The 20917-nt window shown below is 36.7% G+C and overlaps 3 protein-coding genes across 4 annotated transcripts; 2 read left to right on the top strand and 1 right to left on the bottom strand.

Annotated features, from left to right (window-relative positions):
- The first annotated feature begins 777 nt into the window (after nucleotides 1-777).
- On the top strand, nucleotides 778-13126 carry ttbk2b (tau tubulin kinase 2b). Its single transcript, XM_059512854.1, has 15 exons — nucleotides 778-986; nucleotides 3145-3269; nucleotides 4262-4409; nucleotides 4623-4696; nucleotides 4814-4954; nucleotides 5110-5214; nucleotides 5604-5669; nucleotides 5793-5885; nucleotides 5957-6082; nucleotides 6165-6322; nucleotides 6421-6616; nucleotides 7921-8132; nucleotides 8224-8677; nucleotides 9826-10445; nucleotides 11344-13126. The coding sequence occupies exons 2-15, from the start codon at nucleotides 3201-3203 to the stop codon at nucleotides 11657-11659; spliced, it is 2778 nt and encodes a 925-aa protein (XP_059368837.1). The 5' UTR covers nucleotides 778-986; nucleotides 3145-3200; the 3' UTR covers nucleotides 11660-13126.
- A 534-nt stretch (nucleotides 13127-13660) lies between these two features.
- On the bottom strand, nucleotides 13661-14942 carry churc1 (churchill domain containing 1). The gene is given in 4 exon segments (XM_059512855.1): nucleotides 13661-14226; nucleotides 14440-14510; nucleotides 14588-14723; nucleotides 14904-14942. Coding segments are annotated over 4 exon segments (339 nt in total). The 3' UTR covers nucleotides 13661-14133.
- A 671-nt stretch (nucleotides 14943-15613) lies between these two features.
- znf106b (zinc finger protein 106b) lies at nucleotides 15614-20887 on the top strand. Of its 2 annotated transcripts, none has more exons than XM_059512852.1 (12): nucleotides 15614-16036; nucleotides 16534-16595; nucleotides 16677-16883; nucleotides 17072-17129; nucleotides 17482-17543; nucleotides 18014-18211; nucleotides 18369-18986; nucleotides 19153-19418; nucleotides 19500-19538; nucleotides 19829-19977; nucleotides 20279-20339; nucleotides 20473-20887. In XM_059512852.1, the coding sequence occupies exons 1-8, from the start codon at nucleotides 15953-15955 to the stop codon at nucleotides 19415-19417; spliced, it is 1554 nt and encodes a 517-aa protein (XP_059368835.1). In that variant the 5' UTR covers nucleotides 15614-15952; the 3' UTR covers nucleotide 19418; nucleotides 19500-19538; nucleotides 19829-19977; nucleotides 20279-20339; nucleotides 20473-20887. The 2 variants fall into 2 exon arrangements, with proteins under 2 accessions (XP_059368835.1, XP_059368836.1); XM_059512853.1 differs by lacking the exon at nucleotides 15614-16036 and adding an exon at nucleotides 16306-16354.
- Nucleotides 20888-20917: the final 30 nt, after the last annotated feature.

Genomic DNA, 20917 nt, shown 5'->3' with positions numbered 1-20917 from the left:
TTTTTTTTTTTGTTAGAGTAATACACAAGGAACCCTAGTCTCAAAACAGTGTAGTTTTTACTAGATGTTTTAAACTGACATCGGTTTCATTTCACAAATCTGCCCTCTGCATAAATGTATAAATTACTCTCACATCCTTGTTTGTACATTGTGGATGCATTTGTTTGTTGTTAATGAAAGCATGAAGAGGAGAGAACAGTTTCACTCAGTGATTATTAGATTAGATTAATGTCTTTGTCACGTGTCTAATTGTGTGTAATAACCCTCTTATTTATTTCCTAACTAAATGTTTGACTTGCATAATTCCACAATGAAAATATGTTAACAAAATAATGATAATGTTGCACTTTTTTATGTAAATCTTTATTTACATATGTATACTATTGCACAACAAATGTTCAGTGTGGCAACATTAGCTATATCCCCACGCAAAGTTTTAAACAATGGGCATCAATAATAATTATAAAAACGGTAACACTTTACAATAAAGATCCGTTAACTAACTTGCTGACAATGAGCAATAACAAAGATTATAGAATAGGAAAAAAGGCCTTAAAGGGACTTTGGCTATACATAACGTGCAATATGCATTATTTTTTTTAACGGTAGTTGAATACAACTGTACATAAGGGATACAGCTTTTGGATCTAATAACGTATTAGTAAGTTATGTTAACAACTGAAAATTTTAATATTATTAATTCATTAAAATAGTTATTGATGTGATGATTATTCCAAACGATGTTTGAAAGCAAACCAAACCCATACGGCGAGATGTGACGTCACACATCGGTCCGCTCGCTCAGTCCTCGACGCTGCCGCTGCTGAGAGAAGTGAGGCAAATAACGGGAACTACAGTCGTTATTTTATGTTTCTAAATGTTATGAGGTTATGTCGTCCAACTTTTTTATATCATCATGGCCTATAGAACAAAAACAGATGTTGTGAAGTCTTCGAAAACATCTTGTACCGCCGCTGCAGAGAGAGGTAATGAACACACCGGGTCCGTGAATGAACGCATGCAGTCCGTTTAGCGAGCTAACGTTACTCCGCATTATTAGCGGGATTAAAGCTGTCACAACATTGCGTTGCCATTGTGTAACCTGGCAACCGTATGTTCAACAATAGCTGTATGTTGCGGTGGCGTTATTCAGTTTGGCTAAGTAGCTAACGCGGTGTCGCTTCATTGCGCTTTTTTGTTTTAGTGATTTGGTTCTGGCTGATGCTTTAGCTATAGCTAGCCTGTGTCCTATGTGTCCCTCTGTTATCACTGGATGCGGAAAGGACCCAGAACGCCGCAACCAATATCTACAATACAGCCGCAGTTTTTAGCATAGCTTGTGGATGTTAGCATAAAAATTCGGTAACAGCCAGCTTGTAAGACATAAGAGGCCAGCTGCAGCCATTCTTAAAGATGCCAGTATGGAAGTTGCTTTGGATTGTCATCCATCAGATCTGACTGGTGGGGGAAAAATGATAGCGTTGCAGTACAGATTTAATGATTAAAGCTTGAGTAAAAACCTTTTAATAGCGTTGAGTCACTTTTAAGACTATTTATATATTTTAAACTATAATGTTTTTGTGCTCCAATTCAAATGTAAAATCTACAGGTAAATTGTTATATACAAAGTTACATTACATCAAAACAAAGCAGCAAAACACTTAAACTTTGTATATATATATATATATATATATATATATATATGTATATATATTAGGGATGGGATGGTATGAAAATTTAATATCACGATTATAGTGACTAAAATTATAACGATTATCAATATTATCACGGTTTTGTTGAAACGAGATGAAAGTGTTCAAAAATAGTTGATGCTCACACTGAAAACATTTCAGCAAGTTTTATATTTAATAATCAACAAACAACTAATAAAAAAAGCAACTCTATGCACTTAATTTAAAGAAAGATTAAATTCTGTGGCATTTCCTTCCTTACAATGAAAAGTGTAGAAGCATAGAAAAGCATAGAAAAGTCACTGACTTTCGCCATTCCTTCTCGGAAAAAAAAACAAAAAAACATTGTGCGCTGCGCTTGCATCAGACTGTTGCTGGCTGGACATGATTTAATAGCGAGTTATTAAAACCGCGATAATCAAACACGGTTTTAATGATAATTCATTTTTAAACGATATTACTAACCTTCAGCACATTTTATCACGGTTATCAATAAAACCGGTTATCGTCCCATCCCTAATATATATATATATATAAAAACTTTTATGGTGCGAAATTCAAATTGTTTTACGTTTATATTATAGATATTCTAGATTTATTACTAAAACAGTTTTTTGTGTGTCAAAATGCTAGTAATTGGCAAAAAAACAACAGATTTTAATTGTCACTACACCATATAAACGCGTGCAACAAGTAATGAAATTCATAATTTACCAACACTGCAGTCAAATAATGACAGTATATGCAATAAGTATAAAACACACAGTATACACATACATACAGGCATGCATGATATACAGAAAAATATATTGCTCAAGATAATGCATATATTTACCACTCCAAAAGATGTGTACATGACTTGGAGATCGTTTCATATAGCTTCTTAGCAAATAGTAATGATTGCATTTTTATTTTATCATTGACATCAAACAGAGCCAAGGTTATCTGTCTTGCAACTAAGCATGCATCTACTGTAACATAGTATTTTGTAGTCTTTGTGATGTAGATTTACAGATTATGTTTCCCTGAGTCACTGTCTTGCAGATATAGTGAATTTTGTTCTTGTTTCAGGCCTACAGTAAGCCTGTTCCTTAAGGATTTGACTCTATTTAGCTCCTTTAGTTTCTGCACCCTAGCAGTGACAGTCATAAAAAGAAACAGGACAAATTATTCTACGGGTCTTACTTATTCTTCTCAAAAGACAACCTTAGGACAGATTGATATAGTTTGGGTGCCTTCACAGAAGGCCTTCTTAAGTATATGGATGGACCCAATAAAATGCATTGTTCATTATTTTTGTAGACATCTTGTCTACAGCCCTGTAGGTAAATCTCCCTCATGCCTGCAAACATATCTAGAGCCTTTAATTTTTTATGTAACCATACAGGTCCAACTAAATGAAGCATTTTTTAAATCTACAGAACAGATCTGTTTTTTTTTCTAATCTGTTCAGCGAGGACCCAAGCTCACTGATGTGAGGTGTAGATCTGAGTGTGCTCAGTCCACAGGATGAGTGGGTCCGGGGAGCAGACTGATATCTTGGCTGTCGGGAGCATGGTCCGGGAGCGATGGAGAGTGGTGAGTTGTTTTGAAGGAGCTGTATTTAGGAGGACAAGGCTTCAGGACCATTCAAATACTCACTGTTAGTTTTGTAGAGATGTTCTGATAGCTGTCAGTTTCTTTCATGGAAAATTTCACTCAGCCAAGGAGTTTTTTTTCTTTTGAGCGTGGTCAAACGATACACTGCAGGTGTGTTGAGCAGTGCTGACATCAGCACAGAAAACTGTACAGCATGCTGACAAATAGTCACGAGACACAGCATTTTATTTCATGATAAAAGTGTTGTTTTGCTAGGACATTTTTTCAAGACAGTATTTCATGTTGTAATATCTGTTCTCTGACACAAGTTTGAAAGCTGTCTACTCAATTATAGGAGGAGAAATATATATAGTACATTAATGTTCAAAAGTTTAAGGGTCAAAATGTGTTGTTGTTTTTTTACTTTTTGAATTTTTTTCAGTTCAACTTTATTTCCAAACTCAAGGTTCTTTAGCAAGAAACACAATACAAACCAAAACAATACACATGAAAAAATACAATTATACCAATACTTCCTCATAGAGGACTGATAGCCTACTTCAGGAAGCCTATTCAACAATGATGCATCAAATTGATCAACAGTGACATAAATGCTGTTATTTTGCACATTTTATTTATCAAAGAATCCTAAGAAGCTAAATGTTTCACAGATTCCACAAAAATGTAGAGCTGCACGACTGTTTTCAACATTGTTAATACTACGAAATGTTTCTTGAGCACCAAATCAGAATTATTTCACAGGATCATGTGACACTGAAGACTGAAGTGATGGCTGCTGAGAATTAAGTTTGGTCATCTCAGGAATACATTTTAAAGTATATTACTGATGATTATTGATAATACTTTGCAACAATACTGTGATTTAAAAAAATAAATGCAACCTTGGTGAGACTTCCAAAAACATTGAGAAATCTTTGGCCAATAAGTTTTGCACAGTAGTCATTCATTAAAAATGTCTCTTTCCTAACTAGTTGAAGAAGATTGGTGGGGGTGGTTTTGGTGAGATCTATGAAGTCCTGGACCAGGTGAGCCAAGTCAGTGTAGCTCTGAAAGTGGAGTCTGCCCAGCAACCCAAACAGGTCCTTAAGATGGAAGTTGCAGTTTTGAAAAGACTTCAGGGTAAAAATTTACATCATTTATTTAAGATACCTTTTTATTTGAGTTAATGTATATATGTAAAACAAGCATTTAAACACTATTTGAGCAGTCATTTTGCACTGTGTATGCTACTCTATGGGCAATCATATATTGCCAAACACAAGGGGAATATTACTTAAAAGTATATATGGATTTGTATTACATTAACCATTTTTGCCTTGATCCATTTCATAGGTAAAGACCATGTTTGTCGTTTTGTTGGCTGTGGACGCAATGACCGCTTCAATTATGTGGTTATGGAGCTTCAGGTAGGGCATCGAATGTTTTATTCTTGTTTCTGAATTTATGGATGTTATCGCAACTCAATGTAATACAACAACCCTGATTTCAGTCACCTGAAGTGATGTTTGTCCATTGAACTGCAGGGAAGGAACTTGGCAGACCTTCGACGCAACACGAGCCGCGGCACCTTCAGCTTCTCCACCACACTCAGGCTGGGCCGACAAATCTTAGAAGCCATCGAAAGCATCCACTCTGTGGGCTTCCTGCACAGAGATATAAAACCTGTAAGAGTGCTTTACAGAGTCTGCTCTCTCACAGACAACCCTGGGCCTAAAATCACTTCTAATGTTGACTATAATTCATGTTTAATACTGCCTCATTATTTCTTATATATAACTATATTAACTAGTCATCAGACCTTTTTTTTTTTCTCAAATAGTCTAACTTCGCAATGGGTCGACTTGTCAGTACGTGCCGAACTTGTTATATGCTTGATTTTGGGTTGGCACGCCAGTTTACAAACTCAAGTCAAGAAGTCCGTCCAGTAAGTAACCACAGATGTCTTTTAAAGCTTATGTTTATGAAATTTCATATCAGCGTTACTTAAATAGACAGTTCACCCCAAAATGAAAATTCAGTCATCATTTACTCACAAAGGTGAGCACAAAGGTAGAAATTGGATTGGTTAATAGTTTTTATTATTTATCAGTCGTTGTTGGTCACAGAAACGATCTAAATGAGTTGTTCATGAATTGTTACATCTCAAACTTTCATGAATGCATAAAAAAGATAGTGGTGGAAGTCAAGGTTTTTAAATGAACACAAATTTCAATGTCAGAATTTTGACAGAATTTTCATTTTTGGGTGAATTATTTCTGTAATGTGTTTCTGTATGTTTACTTATGTCTTCTCTCTCTTTTTTTTTTTTTCAAGCCACGTCAAGTGGCAGGATTCAGAGGAACCGTCCGTTATGCTTCAGTTAATGCTCACAAGAATAAGGTAACTTCTCTCTCTTACATTCTCAAGACAATGGCGGATGCCGGTCAGGTTTCTTATACATAGCAGGTCATGTTACTTATTCATATTTCACTAAAATGCACATTCTTCTTGTTCTTTATAAAGGAAATGGGTCGACATGATGACCTGTGGTCTTTATTTTATATGCTTGTGGAGTTCATGGAGGGTCAGCTACCTTGGAGAAAAATCAAAGATAAAGTAAGTTCTGCTCTGATCATAATTTTCCGTGGATAAAAGATTTGCTGTTCTCAGTCCTGCCATCAATACAGGAACAGGTCGGAAATATGAAGCAGACGTACAACCATCGCCTCATGCTCAAACAACTCCCAGAAGAGTTTAGTGTTTTTCTCGACCATATCTCTAACCTGGACTACTACACTAAACCCGATTATCAGGTACTGAATTTTCTTAAGCTTTCATGACCATAGATTTAGTAAATGTTGACAATCACTAACATGCTCTCTCATTGGGTTGCAGCTCCTGATGTCAGTCTTTGACAACAGCATGAAGAGCTACAATGTGGTGGAAAATGATCCGTATGACTGGGAAAGAACAGATTCAGAGGACACACTTAATGTTGGAACTCTGGCAACCACAGCCCAGCAGTTGACCCGGCTCACACCGGCATATTTGGGGTAGATATCTAGCATCTACAATGATTAAATGAAATACCAAGTCTCTGTGTAAACAGTTTGAAGTCTACTTGGTTAAATGAAAATCTATTTCCTTTCAGCATGGCCAATGCCTCCGTGATCCCGGGCGATCTGCAGCGTGAGAACACAGAGGACGTCCTTCAGGGTGAGCGGCTCAGTGAGGCTGATAATTGCGCCCCCATCCCAATGCAGCCTGCACAGGGAGCAGAAGTCTGGGAGGATATGGAGCACAGCCGCGACAGAAACCTCAACCACGTTCAGCCTCTAATCAGAAAGGTACTTGTAATGATAAAACTTCCTAATCATCGGGAAGAAGGAGGCGGGAACCGGCGGACAATCAAATAACATTTTAATAATACAAAATAAACACAAAACAGCACGTCAGCCCCTCACGGCGACTGACGCGCACAAAATAAAAACACAACTAAAAGCCCAGGCCTGGTCCTCTCTCGTCCTTCACTGTCGTCGCTCCAGTTTTATATCCTTCCATCTCCTACGTGGGACTCGAGACCGGCGGTGGGCCGCAGGTGCCACTGATTTGCCCAATCATTGCCGGCCTCACTCCTTGTTCCCACGTCCCTCGGCCCCGCCCCACTCGCCACAGTACTATTCATCACTCGGTTATTGACATAACCTGCAAACTTGTCAATTTTTAGTAAAATGTCTTAATGTTTAATAATGTAATGTTTATAAGCACAACACTGCTATATAGCCGAATACAATTTCATAATGCTTTCATTTATTTCATTAACACCTTTTGAACTGAATTGAATCAACTCTGAACTGACTGGAGTTGAATAAAGACACTGTCGTTTTCTGTAAAGTAACTTTGAGCTGAATTTGACTTGTTTCATAATTTATGAACTTTAACGTTATTGAACTGAACTGAACTAACAGCTAAATAGCTATGAGCTAAATAATTAGACTATTATCTTTTTAGTGGTGCTTTTCACCAAAATTTGAATTGGACTCATATTTGATGAAGTTTGCATCATTGATTCTGTTATTTTCCTGTTTGTAACTATGAACTGCTTTGAAACAGCATATATTATATAAAACGTTATATAAATAAAGGTGACTTGACTTGTACAGTGGCATCTAAGGTGACTAGTACCGTATTTCTGCTCTCCCACTTACTGTCAGAATGTGAAGTACCGAAGTTGCATTCTAATTTGGCCAATTTACCATTTTATTGACTGTCTGCTGTTTCTGTAGACCAAATATATGTAACACAACAGAAATTTGGGGTTTATCCTTTCATAAAACTTTTTGTCAAGACTTGTTTTATTTGAACTGAAAAGATGTTTAAATCATAGTTTTTATAGTCATTTTACAGTTTAGGATGGACATTGATGTTGTTTCAAAACAGCATTGCTACCTAAACAACATATATATTTATTCTAATATCAATCATTTCTAAAAATGATTTCAATTTCTGCTCCAATTTTTTCTTTTATTTATTTATTTTTTAAGATTTAAATGAGTTGGCCTATTGTTACTTACACCTCACTCACCACCTTTTTTGCCAGTATGGAGTTTGCAAGCATAGTGTTTACATTGAGTTTGTGTTTTTGATTCAGGTGGCTAGTGAGGAGGAGCGGAGCAAAGAGGGCAACCAGAGCCCCAACAGTGGCTCCATCCAGGGCTCTCCTAGACGTGTGCGCTCAGAGACCTTGCTCATTGACCGTGTTGCTCCTCTACTGAGAAGGATGCGCCATAGTCAGAGCATGGGGCTCGACAAAAGACTGACCCCTGAACCCAAACCAACCATTGAACGCTTCCTTGAGGCCTAGTCAGTAAACAGAATCCTAATATTCTTCCTTATAAATGTGAAATGGTCTCTTAAAAACATCATAACCACTTCTCCTTCTTCATCTTATTAGTTTAGGAAAGCAACGTCCAGGTCTGCCCCAAGACAGGTCTGTCTGTCGGGTAGAACAGGGTTCGCTGGAGGACGAGGAGTGTGCGGCGAGCAGCGGTTACGTTGCTGTCAACCTCAGCCCTGTCCCACAAGAGGGTGACTCACAGGAATGGGTCCTAGTGGAGCTTGAGGGTGGTAGCGGTTCAGCAGGATCTAAACCGGATGAGGAGGAACGCTCAGGGATCTCACCACACTCTTGCAGCCCCCTTGCCCTCCCTCGCACCTGGTCTGACCCCTTGCCTCAGCGCGCTAGCAATCTGAGTGGTTCAGCAGAATTCCACACAGGCGTCTGCCACACTGGTCCTCCATTCGCCAGACTACCAGGCTTGCCTGGAGTGATTGGCCTGTCTGGATTAAGAAGACTGCCCACAGTACAGCCTGCGTCAGTGGTCCTAAACAGGACTCATCTTGAGCAGGTCAGTATCTCATGCTACATTCTAAAGTAAATCTATTAGTATTTCTAAACATTGTGAAGTATATAGCAACTATTATATCATGAAAAAATTCCTTGTCATTAATTTTAACAATAGTGTTTTAGTAGATAATCTCATGAAATGTGACCTGGACCACAAAACCAGTCATAAGTCGCATGGGTATGAATGGAAAGCTTATTTCATTGATGCCATTTCCTCACCTATAACTCACTTTTTTGAGATCAAAATAGGTCACCTATGAGATTTGCTTGGATCCAATGAGAAAGTGCTTTTATGGGAGTGGTGGGGTCTTGCAAGGGTATTTGTGATCTTACAAGGGTAATTAAAAAAACTATTATTATTTCAATAAGTTTTGCATAGTATTTTCTCTTCTTCTAAAACTATGTCTAAAAAGGGTTTTATTTTATGTATTTGAGGTCTGAGATGTGGGAATGGTGAGTGGTCAGTGTTGCTGTCTAATCAGCCAATATTGTCTTAAATAATCTCCATAGCAATCTTTTATAACATGGGATTTTGACCAAATATTCAATCTTGATTTTTGTAAAATGTCATAAGATGTTTGTGTGTGTGTGTGTGTGTGTGTGTGTGTGAAATATTACAGTTTGGGGCATATAAGGTAATAAAAAATATATTTTTAAATATTAATATAACTACAAATCAGCATGTAAAGCAAATATCTTCAATAGAAATTCTGTGTGGCGCATGCCCCCCAATCTACACAATGTTCTCACCTTTTTTCCCCCCTTAGTTGTTTGCATCTCTGTTATTTATTCAGCTTTCAGATGATGTATAAATCTCAATTTTAACAAAATGACTCTATGACTGGTTTTATGGTCCAGGGTCTCAAATATGTTTGATTGTGTATTGAAAACTGTAGCAGTAAGCAGTGATCATTTATGGGTGCATTGCAGTGGTTTCACTGCAACATCACTATGTCTCGGATATTGGCCAGCGACTTGGATTTATTCATTACTGTATCAAAAACATCAATAGACCGAAAGTAAAGCTGACACAAAGCTCAACAGAGCTCCGCAGATGATGGTACCACTAAGAAAAACGGATGTATAAGAGTTTTTCCTTGCAGAGCTCCATTAATAATGTCCTGTCTCTTAATGTTATTCACTTCACAGTCATCCAATGCAGTGCTACAGCCAGTTCAGTCTCAGCAGAAGACAGGAGACGACTCTCAGCCTGACAATCCATCAGGCCCTGCAGAAAAAGAACACAACCACGTGCCAGATATTTCACCCTCTAAAAGCCCTAACAAGCCAGATGAAAACATTATCACTGTCAAGGCCTCTGACAAGGATGTGGAGAGTGACTCGGGCTGTCCTGACGGTGGGCCTTCTTCAACCCCCAACCAGGGTGAGACCACTGGACACAGTGTTGATGCAGCTCCGGCATCACCTCGTGAACTCTCACCCCGAGCCAGTCGCATCCCCATCCGGGACCCAGACTCTCCAACCCGTAGGGGTTTTCCAGCTCCGCTTTCTCCGTCTCTGTCACTGTCATGTGAGCACTTCCCCTCAGCCCTGCTGCGTGACAAGTTCACCTTCCCCACCGCTTCTCGAGGGTCAGACTGGCAGGTGGAGGAGCCACTCTCTCTGTCTTGCTCCTCAGGACCTGTGTCGAGCAAGAGTAAAATACCGAGACCCATGAGCCCCACACTAGTGCCGGATCAGCTGTCTGCACGATTTATTCCACGGCCACCACCAGGCAAACCGCCCCTTCGCACAGGTGGCGAGAACAGGTGAGAGGACCAAGAATTTAAAAATGTATGCTTCATCATGTACCAAGTTAGAAGGTTCCCTGTGTCCATGTTTTGAGTTGTATCTTCACAGGCTGCATGCAAAAACAAAAGCTGGTTCTTTTTAGAGAATTAAAAACATAGAGTAAGCAATTTGTAGTCAATTCATGAACAAATGATTCTTATCAACCATTCTTTTTAGTGAATCCAAGACATATGAGATGAACAGGGTTGTCCAATTTACAAACAAATGGCTGAGCTGGATTATTTTAGTGAAACAAATACATTGAGTATGATCAGTGTAATTTGATTAATGAATAAATGATTCTTATGAGCCATTTCTTTTTAGTAAATCAAAGACATAGGGCAGGGTTATTCAAATCTTGCCCTGGAGGGCCAGTGCACTGCAGAGTTTAGCTCCAACCCTGATCATAATTGGTTATTTTAAGCAAATCAAAAACATACAGAGTGACCAATTTGTAGACTCTTACAAACCTGTTGTTTTTTTAGTTAATCCAAGACATACAGGGTTGTCCACTTTACTAACAAATGCATATTAAGAGCTGGATCTTTTTTTAATGAATCAGATAAAATGAGTGCGATCAGTGTAATTTGATTCATGAATAAATGGCTCTTATGAACCAGTTATTTTTTAACTGAATTAAATACATATTGTTCAACCAATGTAGTCTGATTCACAAACAAATTACTCTTATGAACCCACTCTTTATAGTGAATCAAAAACATACAACTTGACCAGTCTTGTCTTTACAAACAATCAACTCTCATTCTCACCTGGTTCTTTTTAGTTAATATAAAACAACAGCACAGCCAATATAATCAAATTCCTAAATATATGTCTACATGATCAATGTGATATTGAAAGTTATTGTCATTTCAGACGTAGACGCTACCGCATTCGTGCTAGCAGCACCGGTGACACGGACCTCTTGGACAACCTCTCTCAGCTCATGCAGGAGCGAGGACTGGCTGCCAGCACCTCACGTTACCAACGCACCACCGCCTCCTCCCTGCAGCGCTCGTTAAGCTCCTCCCCTTCCCGTTTTGAGGGGGGTCACAGCCATTCACCAAGTAACTGCTCGGCCTCCCCGCCTCCTCGAATCAGCGACTTAACAGTAAATCACGGGTCAGGGTTCTGCCCAAGAGTCCGAGCCGGAAGTCCTGAGAGCAAAACCACAACCAAAATGAGCAAATAAAGAGAAAAGCTTGTAACCTATGATGTGAGTTGTCAGTAATTTGACAACCGGTTTAAAAAGTAGCGTTTGATGAATTGTAGCGTTTTTACATGTAGTGTTTGATAAGTAGAGAGATAAAGGACCAGGTATTTGCCGGTTGGTTGTGATTACTTGAAAGCATCATGTTTTGGACATTTTTTAAAAACATGAAATATTAACATGCTAAATGTTCCAGTGACGCTGCGTAACTTTCTTCTAAACAAATTGCCCATTTCATTTCAATGCAATCAGTTAAATTTTTTATTTTTTTGTATTCTATATAGTTTGTGCCATATATTCTTTTTCTTTTTGGTACGTTAATTATCTGTTTACTTTTCCATGTTTTTTGCACTTTCTGGTTTACATACCTTAAACATGCCAGATTTTGAACGTTAATTATCAGTTGCTATCAGTGAGAACGTTAGAAATCCGAAACCAGTGGGGCTGCACTTAGTAACTCATTGTATTCTGTCAAACAGATGCATGTTTTTTAGGCACTCCAGATACTCTAGCCTTACATTTTCTATAATTTTTCTGTTTTTCAAATCATTGGTCAAAGCGTTTATGGTTAAATGCTCATTTCAAAAGATAGCTATCTATCTATACAGTGTAACATCATTCATGTATAGGTGCATCTGGTACAAGCAAGCATGTGTATATATGTATTTCAGGGAATGTATGTACTGTAAGCTGTATCATCTATAGAATGTATTTATTTATTTATTGGATGTGGTTACATACCTGATGATGTAGCTTTACTACTTGCTACTGAGTGAATTCGCCATCACATTAAGGGTAAGCAACCTTGCAATTGCCAAGTATAATCTCTTCCATGCCTGTAATATCATACTAACAATCCCTGTAAATAGTCATAACATCAGAAAGAAACTTAACCAATATATTGCAATGAAACACTATGGACCCTTAAATGAACTTGATTCAAACACTATAGACCCATTATCATATTACTTGAACACATCAGAAAGATTTCTGCTTGATATGTTGGCTGCTTATGCCAAGACTCTTCTGTGGTTTTTGGGATTGAATTCTCCATCACAGCATTTATTAAAAGCTGTCTGAGGAGTGCGAGGCCCATGTGATGTACAAAGAAAGGGCTTGTAGCTACCAAGTCATTACCACAACTTCATTGTGTGCTGTGCAGCTAGAATAGTTGTTTTGTTCTGGATCGTCTATTTTGTCTTCTGGAAGTACTTTTGCTTTAAAAGCATCACTATAGGCCCACAACTGTTGGTACGATGGATGGTTTATCTTAAGAATTGTACATAATCTGAATTGTATATAGATATATATTAAGAAAAAGAAAGTCCACCTCATGCTTCATGTACTGTATTTTGCTAACGCATTTCAATCATGCAAAAAAAAAAAAAAAAGTTACCATGTTGGAATGTATATGTATTCATATCAATGAAATAAATAAGTACTCTTAAGAACTTGATGCTTGATATTGTGACAATATTATGCTGTCATTAGCCTAATAAACATAAAATGCATCATTTCATATTTTATTTAAACAAAGCATACAAAATATTTTGTTTTCACACTGGAAATACAGTAAGACATATTTACTTTAAATGAAAGTATCAGTAGTAACAAGCAGGAATCTGTTTATTTTCATGAGTACCATTTTAAACGTATTTTATCTGTCTAATCCAATCTTGACTTAATGTATATCTAAGCGCTGCACAGAAACAAAAAACCTGTCTGTGGTTAACAAACTGATAATCCACTAAAACCTAACCTTAGTCAAACAGATATTTCTACTGCAGACTCAGAATTGGCAACAGAGCATTGTGCATATACAGCATTTTAACATGGGATATAAAATAACACTTTTATGGAAGCTTGTTTCTGCCACGGAATGAAATAGACAAGGTAACTGCAAGTTTTTATCTTACAATTTGGAAAAAACATCAGAATTGTGACAAAAAGTCAGAATAACCCTGTCTATTTTTTTTTTATAACATAGCAGAAAACTCTTGAAATTAGGGTTTACATCTCACAGTTCTGACTTTTATTTTCTCAAAATTGTAATAAAAAGTCTGAACTGAGAGATAAAATTTTTTAATTATTATTTTTTATTTTTCTGTTTGGTAGAAACGGGGTTCCATACACTGAGTGAAACAAACATAAGATGATCATCAGATAAACACAAGTGATTCCCAATTAGGTTTAATATTTCTGAATGACTCAAATGCATGTATCTTTATGAGTCAGAGCTGTGCTCAGTGTGCTGTGAACCTTAGAGCCTTTCCTAAAGCAGTAAAGAGCACAATGAATTCTGCAGTGTATTCTTCTGGATTAAACGTGACAGCATTCTCGTTCTCCAGCGCTAAGCATATATAAATGTTGCATATGTTATGGCTCCCACCATCATTCATAACCATACTCTTTAAAAAAAGAAGTAAATTCCCTGTCTCTGTGTCTGGTCAAATACTCTAGAACAGAGGCGCTGTTTGTCTGGGATCGTCCGGCAGCACACTGATGGAATCCTCTGCTTTTCCACACAACATGCACAACATTGTGTATTCCTGCAAATTGAATAACAAATATGAAAATAAAAATCCCCATTAAAAGCCTATATATATATATATATATATATATATATATATATATATATTATTTGCCTCACATTTTAGTATTTATGTACTGTTTACAAAAAGTTTTAAACATACTATTTACATACATTTTTACTATTAACATAACTTTTCTCATTCAGTTATTGAACTGACAGCACGGCTCACCTGATAGTCATCCACTACAGTGAAGGTGTACTCGTGTCTGGCTATGACATGATCACAGTTCTTGCACATATCTGAGGAAAAGCAGGCGTTACTCATGACATACTGATGACAAACTTGACAGAATATTTAGTAAAGTCACGTGACTCACGCAGGTAAGTGACAATCTCCTCCTCATCTTCATTCACCATCGTCCTGTCGCTGATCAGCACAAAGTCCCGCTGGTGACAGTTAGCACAGCCGAGGAAGTTCATAAGATATTAACCATTCTCCAGACAGGTATGACCCTATGCACGTAAGAGAGGAAAAAATATTGACTTATTTATGCACACAACATAAACAACCCAAACAAACTCAATTTCGTGTTATCAAATGGGATTTTTAAGAAAGAGGCAAAAGCAAGTTCATTTGGGTTCCAAGAAACAAACTTTAGAAGTATTCAGCACACAGGAAGAAAATGAACTCACCCTGTCAGGATACTGTTTCTGCACACAACCAGTACACATTTCGTGTGAGAAAAATAAAACATATATGCAGTAGTGCAGATTGGAAAAACTGAGACGCTTCCGTGTTCTTCTTCTTCGATGAATTCTCTGTATTAGCTGTAGTGCCTCCATCGGTGCATGCGTCACATCTGAGATTACCTTTACAGCTAACAATGAATTGGTAAGGTAAGTAAATTAATAAATGAGAAATGCAAAATAATTTCTACTGTAAACTCAAAGCTCAAACCATTTTATTTAATTTTGACTGTAAGGGCTACAGACAAATTGTTTAATTATTTTTTAATTCCTGAATTTAATGAAAAGAAATTGCATTTTGCACATATAAATGTTGTAAGTTGATTTGCACAATTATTGTTAATTACAAACTGAACATATATTTATTTTTTAATTAATTGTAAACTGAATTGCAGCCACAACGCTAGGGGAAGCTTTCTCTAGTTCTCGCGATTTCTGTGTGCTTACGTGTTGCCATGTCTGCAGAAAACTAAATGTCGTTTATAAACGTGTAAAGTCACGAATTACACTTTCCCTACACATATTTCCCAAAACCTTTTTTAATCTTAGTAAAGCTTTAAATGTAAAAATAAATAAAATGCATTTGGTTGCTTATTTTGACTTATTTTGATCAGAGGATTTGGACGCGTAGTAGCTTGTTTTTACGTGATCTGGCAACAGAGTCCAGTCAACATGGACTGAATCAGCAAACACGTGGACTCGCATCGTAACACGCTGAAAACTCATAAAAATAGTCAGTTTGAAAGGACTGGCGTTATCTCTTAAGATTGATACGGAATTGATCAGTAGTCTCTCAGTTTGTAATTATCTGTGGGTGGCCTGATTAATTTTCGTGACAGGAGTCTTCAAGCCATAGCGAATGCTCTGAATGCTTAGCATCGAATAAAATGTTTAAATATAATCGCTAGCTTTATTTTGTAAATCAAAACACTGTGTCCGCAGTGACTGTATACGAGAAATTATTTCTTTCGTTTACTCTCAGAAATACCACAACTATGAGCAAAAAGACCAAGAAAACCAACGACAACTTTGGCAATAACGTTAGATGTTCAATCTGCGGTCAACAGTACGGACGAAAGGTTTGTTTGCTTGTTTAACTATTTCTATTTGGGAAAAAAAGCGTTTTAATCTTATTTTGATCTTATTATTTGCTGTTCTCTGTTGCGTCCTTAAACAGGGTATGTCCACTTTAGTACTGTGGCTTCAGATACATTAACAACACAATAAATATGGTTTAGCCTTTATTTTTATTTATTTGTTTATTTTTTGTGCAGTACATATGGAAGAACCGCACCCTTTTTTATGTAATCGCCATGGACCATTATTTGGTATTTGCTAGTTTGTTGCAGATGCTATAACGGGGCGGGGCTTTGTAGATATTTGATTGGGCAACAAAAGTGAGTGCAGGATGAGTCATACATTTTTGGTGTTTTTATAAATATATTAAATACTCAGTGGAGAGGAATTTAAATACTCAGTGGAGAGGAATTAAGACATTGCATGAAAATGACTTGCTTTAATTTATGCCTCTTTCTACTTGATTAGATGAATACATGTATATTTTTTGTTTTTACAGGTTATAGATAAGCATATGCATTCTTATTTCCACCATGAAGCAATTGAGAAGATCAAGGGCAGGTATGGATTTACTCTGAACTAATTATCATATGTTCCTCAGCAATATAAAGTAAGCTGAAATAAGCACTTTTGTTGTTGCAGTGTACAGCTGCATAAGTGTTGGGCATGTGATGTATCTGTGATGGGACTAGAGCAGTACAAGGAGCATATTGCCACCGACATGCACACACAAAATCTGTTTATTCTCCAAGATAAAAGACATAAAAGAGAACATTTTAAAGCAGACTACAATATTGACCTAAAAGATACTGAATTAAAAGCCCTTTTTGACCCAAGACCGCAAGACAGGTAAGTGTGTCACCTTCTACATTAAATACATCTATCTGTATTGTTAATAATACATGTTTTTGAAAAGTAATGTTGTTAAATTTGGATAAATTAGCTAATTTAGAAATGAGTTTGCTTATTATTTCATCTATAATAATTTGTTTGCGTACTAGATCCAAAGATTAAAATTTTTTCTTAATCTATTTAAGGAGGAAAAAAAAAGAGCTGGACAGATGTTCTATCTGCCATCATCGTTTTCCTGAACAGGTCAGTGATTTTGTGTTTTGGTAGAGTAATAGTAGAAGTAGAGTTGGTAGACTAAATCGAAGTATAAATGGTAGACTCATTAATGTACGGTACTGTACTACCTTCACTATGAGAGAACCATTGTTGGATGGAGCCTACAATATTTCAGCTTCATAGTTTTTCAGGGAATTAAAATCATATCAGGAAGAAATGCTTATGTGTATGGTGTAATGGTGGACCTATAAATCACTGGTGTTTGCTTTTCCAAATGTAATGTTGTAGGGTCATTTTTAGCTTTAATGTTTAGGCACATTATATGGCTATAAATATAGATCTATTCTTTTATAATTAACTTTGTCTTTTTTTGTAACAGGACTGGGACAAACATATGCACAGTTTTATCCACCATCAGACAGTTGAGAAACTGAAGGGCAGGTATGGAACTTAAAAGTTTGTCAAGCCCTGCTTTAAAAGAAAGTTCACACAGAAATGAAAATTATTTTATCATTTACTCATCATTTAATAATGGACAGTAAAGACTGGACAGTAAAGAGCTTACAGAAGATTTCAGATTTTAAATTAAATGATGTCCTTTTAAACTTTCTGTTCATCAAAGAATCCTGAAAGAAAAGACAAGCTTCCACAAAAAAATGTTTAGCAGAAAAACTGTTTTCAACATTAATAATAATGTGAAATATTTCTTAAGCAGCAAATAAGCATATTAGAATTATTTTTTTATCAAAGAAATGCAGTCTTGAAGTTTAAAAAAAAGTAGCCGCTTAGACATTCTGCTTAATAACTTGTTTTAACTTGTATGTAAAAAATGCACAAGAGTAAGAAAATTATGACAAGCTGAACACCATCTTTATTAATGCAATGTCAAATATATGCTTTTCTTCTTACAGTGAACAGGAGCATAAGTGCTGGGCCTGCGAAATTACTGTGACAGGAATAGCAGCGTTCAAGAAGCATATTTCCACTGAACATCACAAAAGGAAGCTATGTGATTTGACGAAGAATAGAACACTTGGAAAATATACAGTGGACTACAGTGTTGAATTTAATGAGCTTAAAGACCTTTGTGCCCAAAGAGACCAAGAAAAGTAAGCTCATTGTCAGCTCATTCATGTTGTTATTTGTTTAATTATACATCTTTTGAATGGCTGACGGTTGGATGATTGAAATGCATTTGTGTTTGTCTGTTGTTTGGTCAGTAGCATTAGTTTTGTGCTTTAAGACCTGTTGTTATTTTCTTATTAGATTTATGAAAAAAAAAGAGAAAATGGGGAAGTGGAAAGCAAAAAGGAAGACCATGAAGTTAATTCAGATAAGAAGCACAGCTGGGAATGAGCATTGTACAACACCTTTCATGGTGAATGAGGAGTTCGAAGCTGGCCAGTTGCCCCCATCATGCCATTTCATGGTCTTTTGGGAAAATCAAAATGACCATCCAGCATCTGTCCAGCATAACCAAAACCTGCCTACACAGAGACAGGAGAGCATACTTGATATAGACAGATCAGATGGGCCGCTTGTGAAGAGTCTTGAGAGACCTTCAGAAAATATTCCTCAAGAAATGTCTGCTCATGGCATTCATCCCAACCGTGATGGAAAAAGTACAGATGTTTGTGTGAACCACGTGAGTCCAGGAACTGAGTGTGGTGTTGCTGCTGAGCTGACATGTGCCCCTGGACTGGTCCAAAGCAGGATCGAGGCCAACATACCCAACTTGACAGCAGCAAGGGGAGTTTGTTTAACACAGGAGCCAGCAGCTGGGAATGAAGCTGTGGTTCTTAATCCTCCACAACACATTTGTTCCAAAAATTCTATGTTGAAAGTAAACGGAGCAGGATCACAGAGTGAACAGGGCATGACCAGGTGAATAAATTATTTTATTTGCGTCAATTCTTTTATAGACCATTGAGAGTTAGTCATAAAATTGGATCCAAGAGCATGTTTCAGTCTTAAAAGTCTTCCTAACCTTAGATGAAGATCTGTTGTCTCGAACATTTAAACTATGATCTCTTTTTTTTTTTTTTTCTAGAGAATGCATGTGTGGAAAAGAACCATACGCAGATTCTTTTCCGCCTGTATCTGTCCCGGCTGGGATGTGCAAAAGCCAGGCTTCAGAAAATGAGTTGGAGATCATTGAAAACGTTCGGCCTCATACTGCGCATGTTCAGAAAAAGAGATCAAATGAGTGTGAGACAGAACAGGGAGAAACATCACTGGAGCATCACAGCAGCTTTGAAGACACATCCTGCAATGTCCAGAAAACCAAGAGAAAAAAACAAGTAAAAGAGTTTTAGGGTGATGCTGTGTCTAATAGAAGTACCTGGAATTCATAGAATTGTATCATAGAGTTTTTATTCATTTTACAGGATGATTCAGATCTGATTCCTGAGATAAACAACAAAATATCCAGAAAAAGTGAGCATTCAATTGTATTATAGCTTTAATTAACATGTCTTGTTTAAATAAATTTAGAATGGAATTATTTTTATTTAAATTCTCATTTTATCAATGAGATTTTTTTTTATGCAAATTTAGTTTGCTTCTTTACAATTTATTTGGAGAATAAGTCACATATGTTAAAATGTCCTTGTTTCATATAACACACATCCGTAATGAAAACCAGCTGTAACTGATAGTCCTGCACTGTCTCTTCCAGAAACACACTTGTATGTTACAATGTTCATCTGTGTGTTTCTGATTCTCAGGAAAAGTGAATAAGTTGATATCGCTGTCTTTGAAAGAAGAGGAGTTAAACAGCTCTTTAGAGAATGTAGGTGAGCAGCTGTTCCAGGCGTACTCCACCCTGCAGAACGCATTCACAGAAGTCCAGCGTCTACTAGCTGTTAAACAAGAGGTACACGGCTGTTCTATTAATATGCATTACAAGCTCTTTACGTACTTCATGAGCAGCTTTGCTCATAGTAAGACAAAGATAGTAGATTTCTGTAGCCAATTTATTCTACAATCATACTCCTAAAATGTATAATACACTATGATATATATATATATATATATATATATATATATATATATATATATATACACACACACACACTAATGCAATAGAATATTAATTATACTGAAACTGTACAAATAATACATTAATATGTAATTAATAATTATTTTCAAACAAGATTAACTCCTCTGTTTGTCAGGTAACCTCAGAAATGGCCTCACTCAGGGCAAAGCGCATAAAGATTCTGCAGGATATGAAAAGTAAGAGCTCTTGTAACATTCGGTTCAACTCTGAATAAATATATGTCTGAGATTAATATGCAATATTATATATGTAATTATGAATGTTTTTAATAATGCATTATCTTTGTTTGTTCTTGAAATGATTTGTCAGATCCTAGTGACCAGCAGGAGGTTCTAAATGAATCTTGACCGCCGTGTGAACCTCTGATGAAAGGATTGGTCTTCAGTAACCCAATGAGCCTCACAGAGCAGCTGGAACACAGGATCTACTCCCAGAAGTATCTGATGCTCAACATACCTCCAGTGCACTAAATTGAGCTCTGTGAGCAAGTACCTCATTGCAAAGCCCATAACTGCACTATTGCAACAGATTCAATTCTATATTTATAGTGGTTTATGGCAAATAACATTGGATTATGCATTAATAATTATTTTTTTGCTTTGATACTGGCATAAAATGTAATTTCGATTTTTACATGTAAAAAAAAAAAAAAAAAAAAAAAAGTTTTGAGTCCAACAAAGCTTCCATCCATGTGAAGATTCAGGTCAGTTAAAAGATTTTCAGAACAGCAGTTTAATTCTGTGTAATCATGGTA

The sequence above is a fragment of the Carassius carassius genome, chromosome 27 (assembly GCF_963082965.1).
Source record: "Carassius carassius chromosome 27, fCarCar2.1, whole genome shotgun sequence".
In the NCBI taxonomy this organism is placed as follows: domain Eukaryota; kingdom Metazoa; phylum Chordata; class Actinopteri; order Cypriniformes; family Cyprinidae; genus Carassius; species Carassius carassius.
The sequence above is the reverse complement of the archived record's forward strand: the minus strand, read 5'-3'. Positions and strand labels throughout refer to the sequence as shown.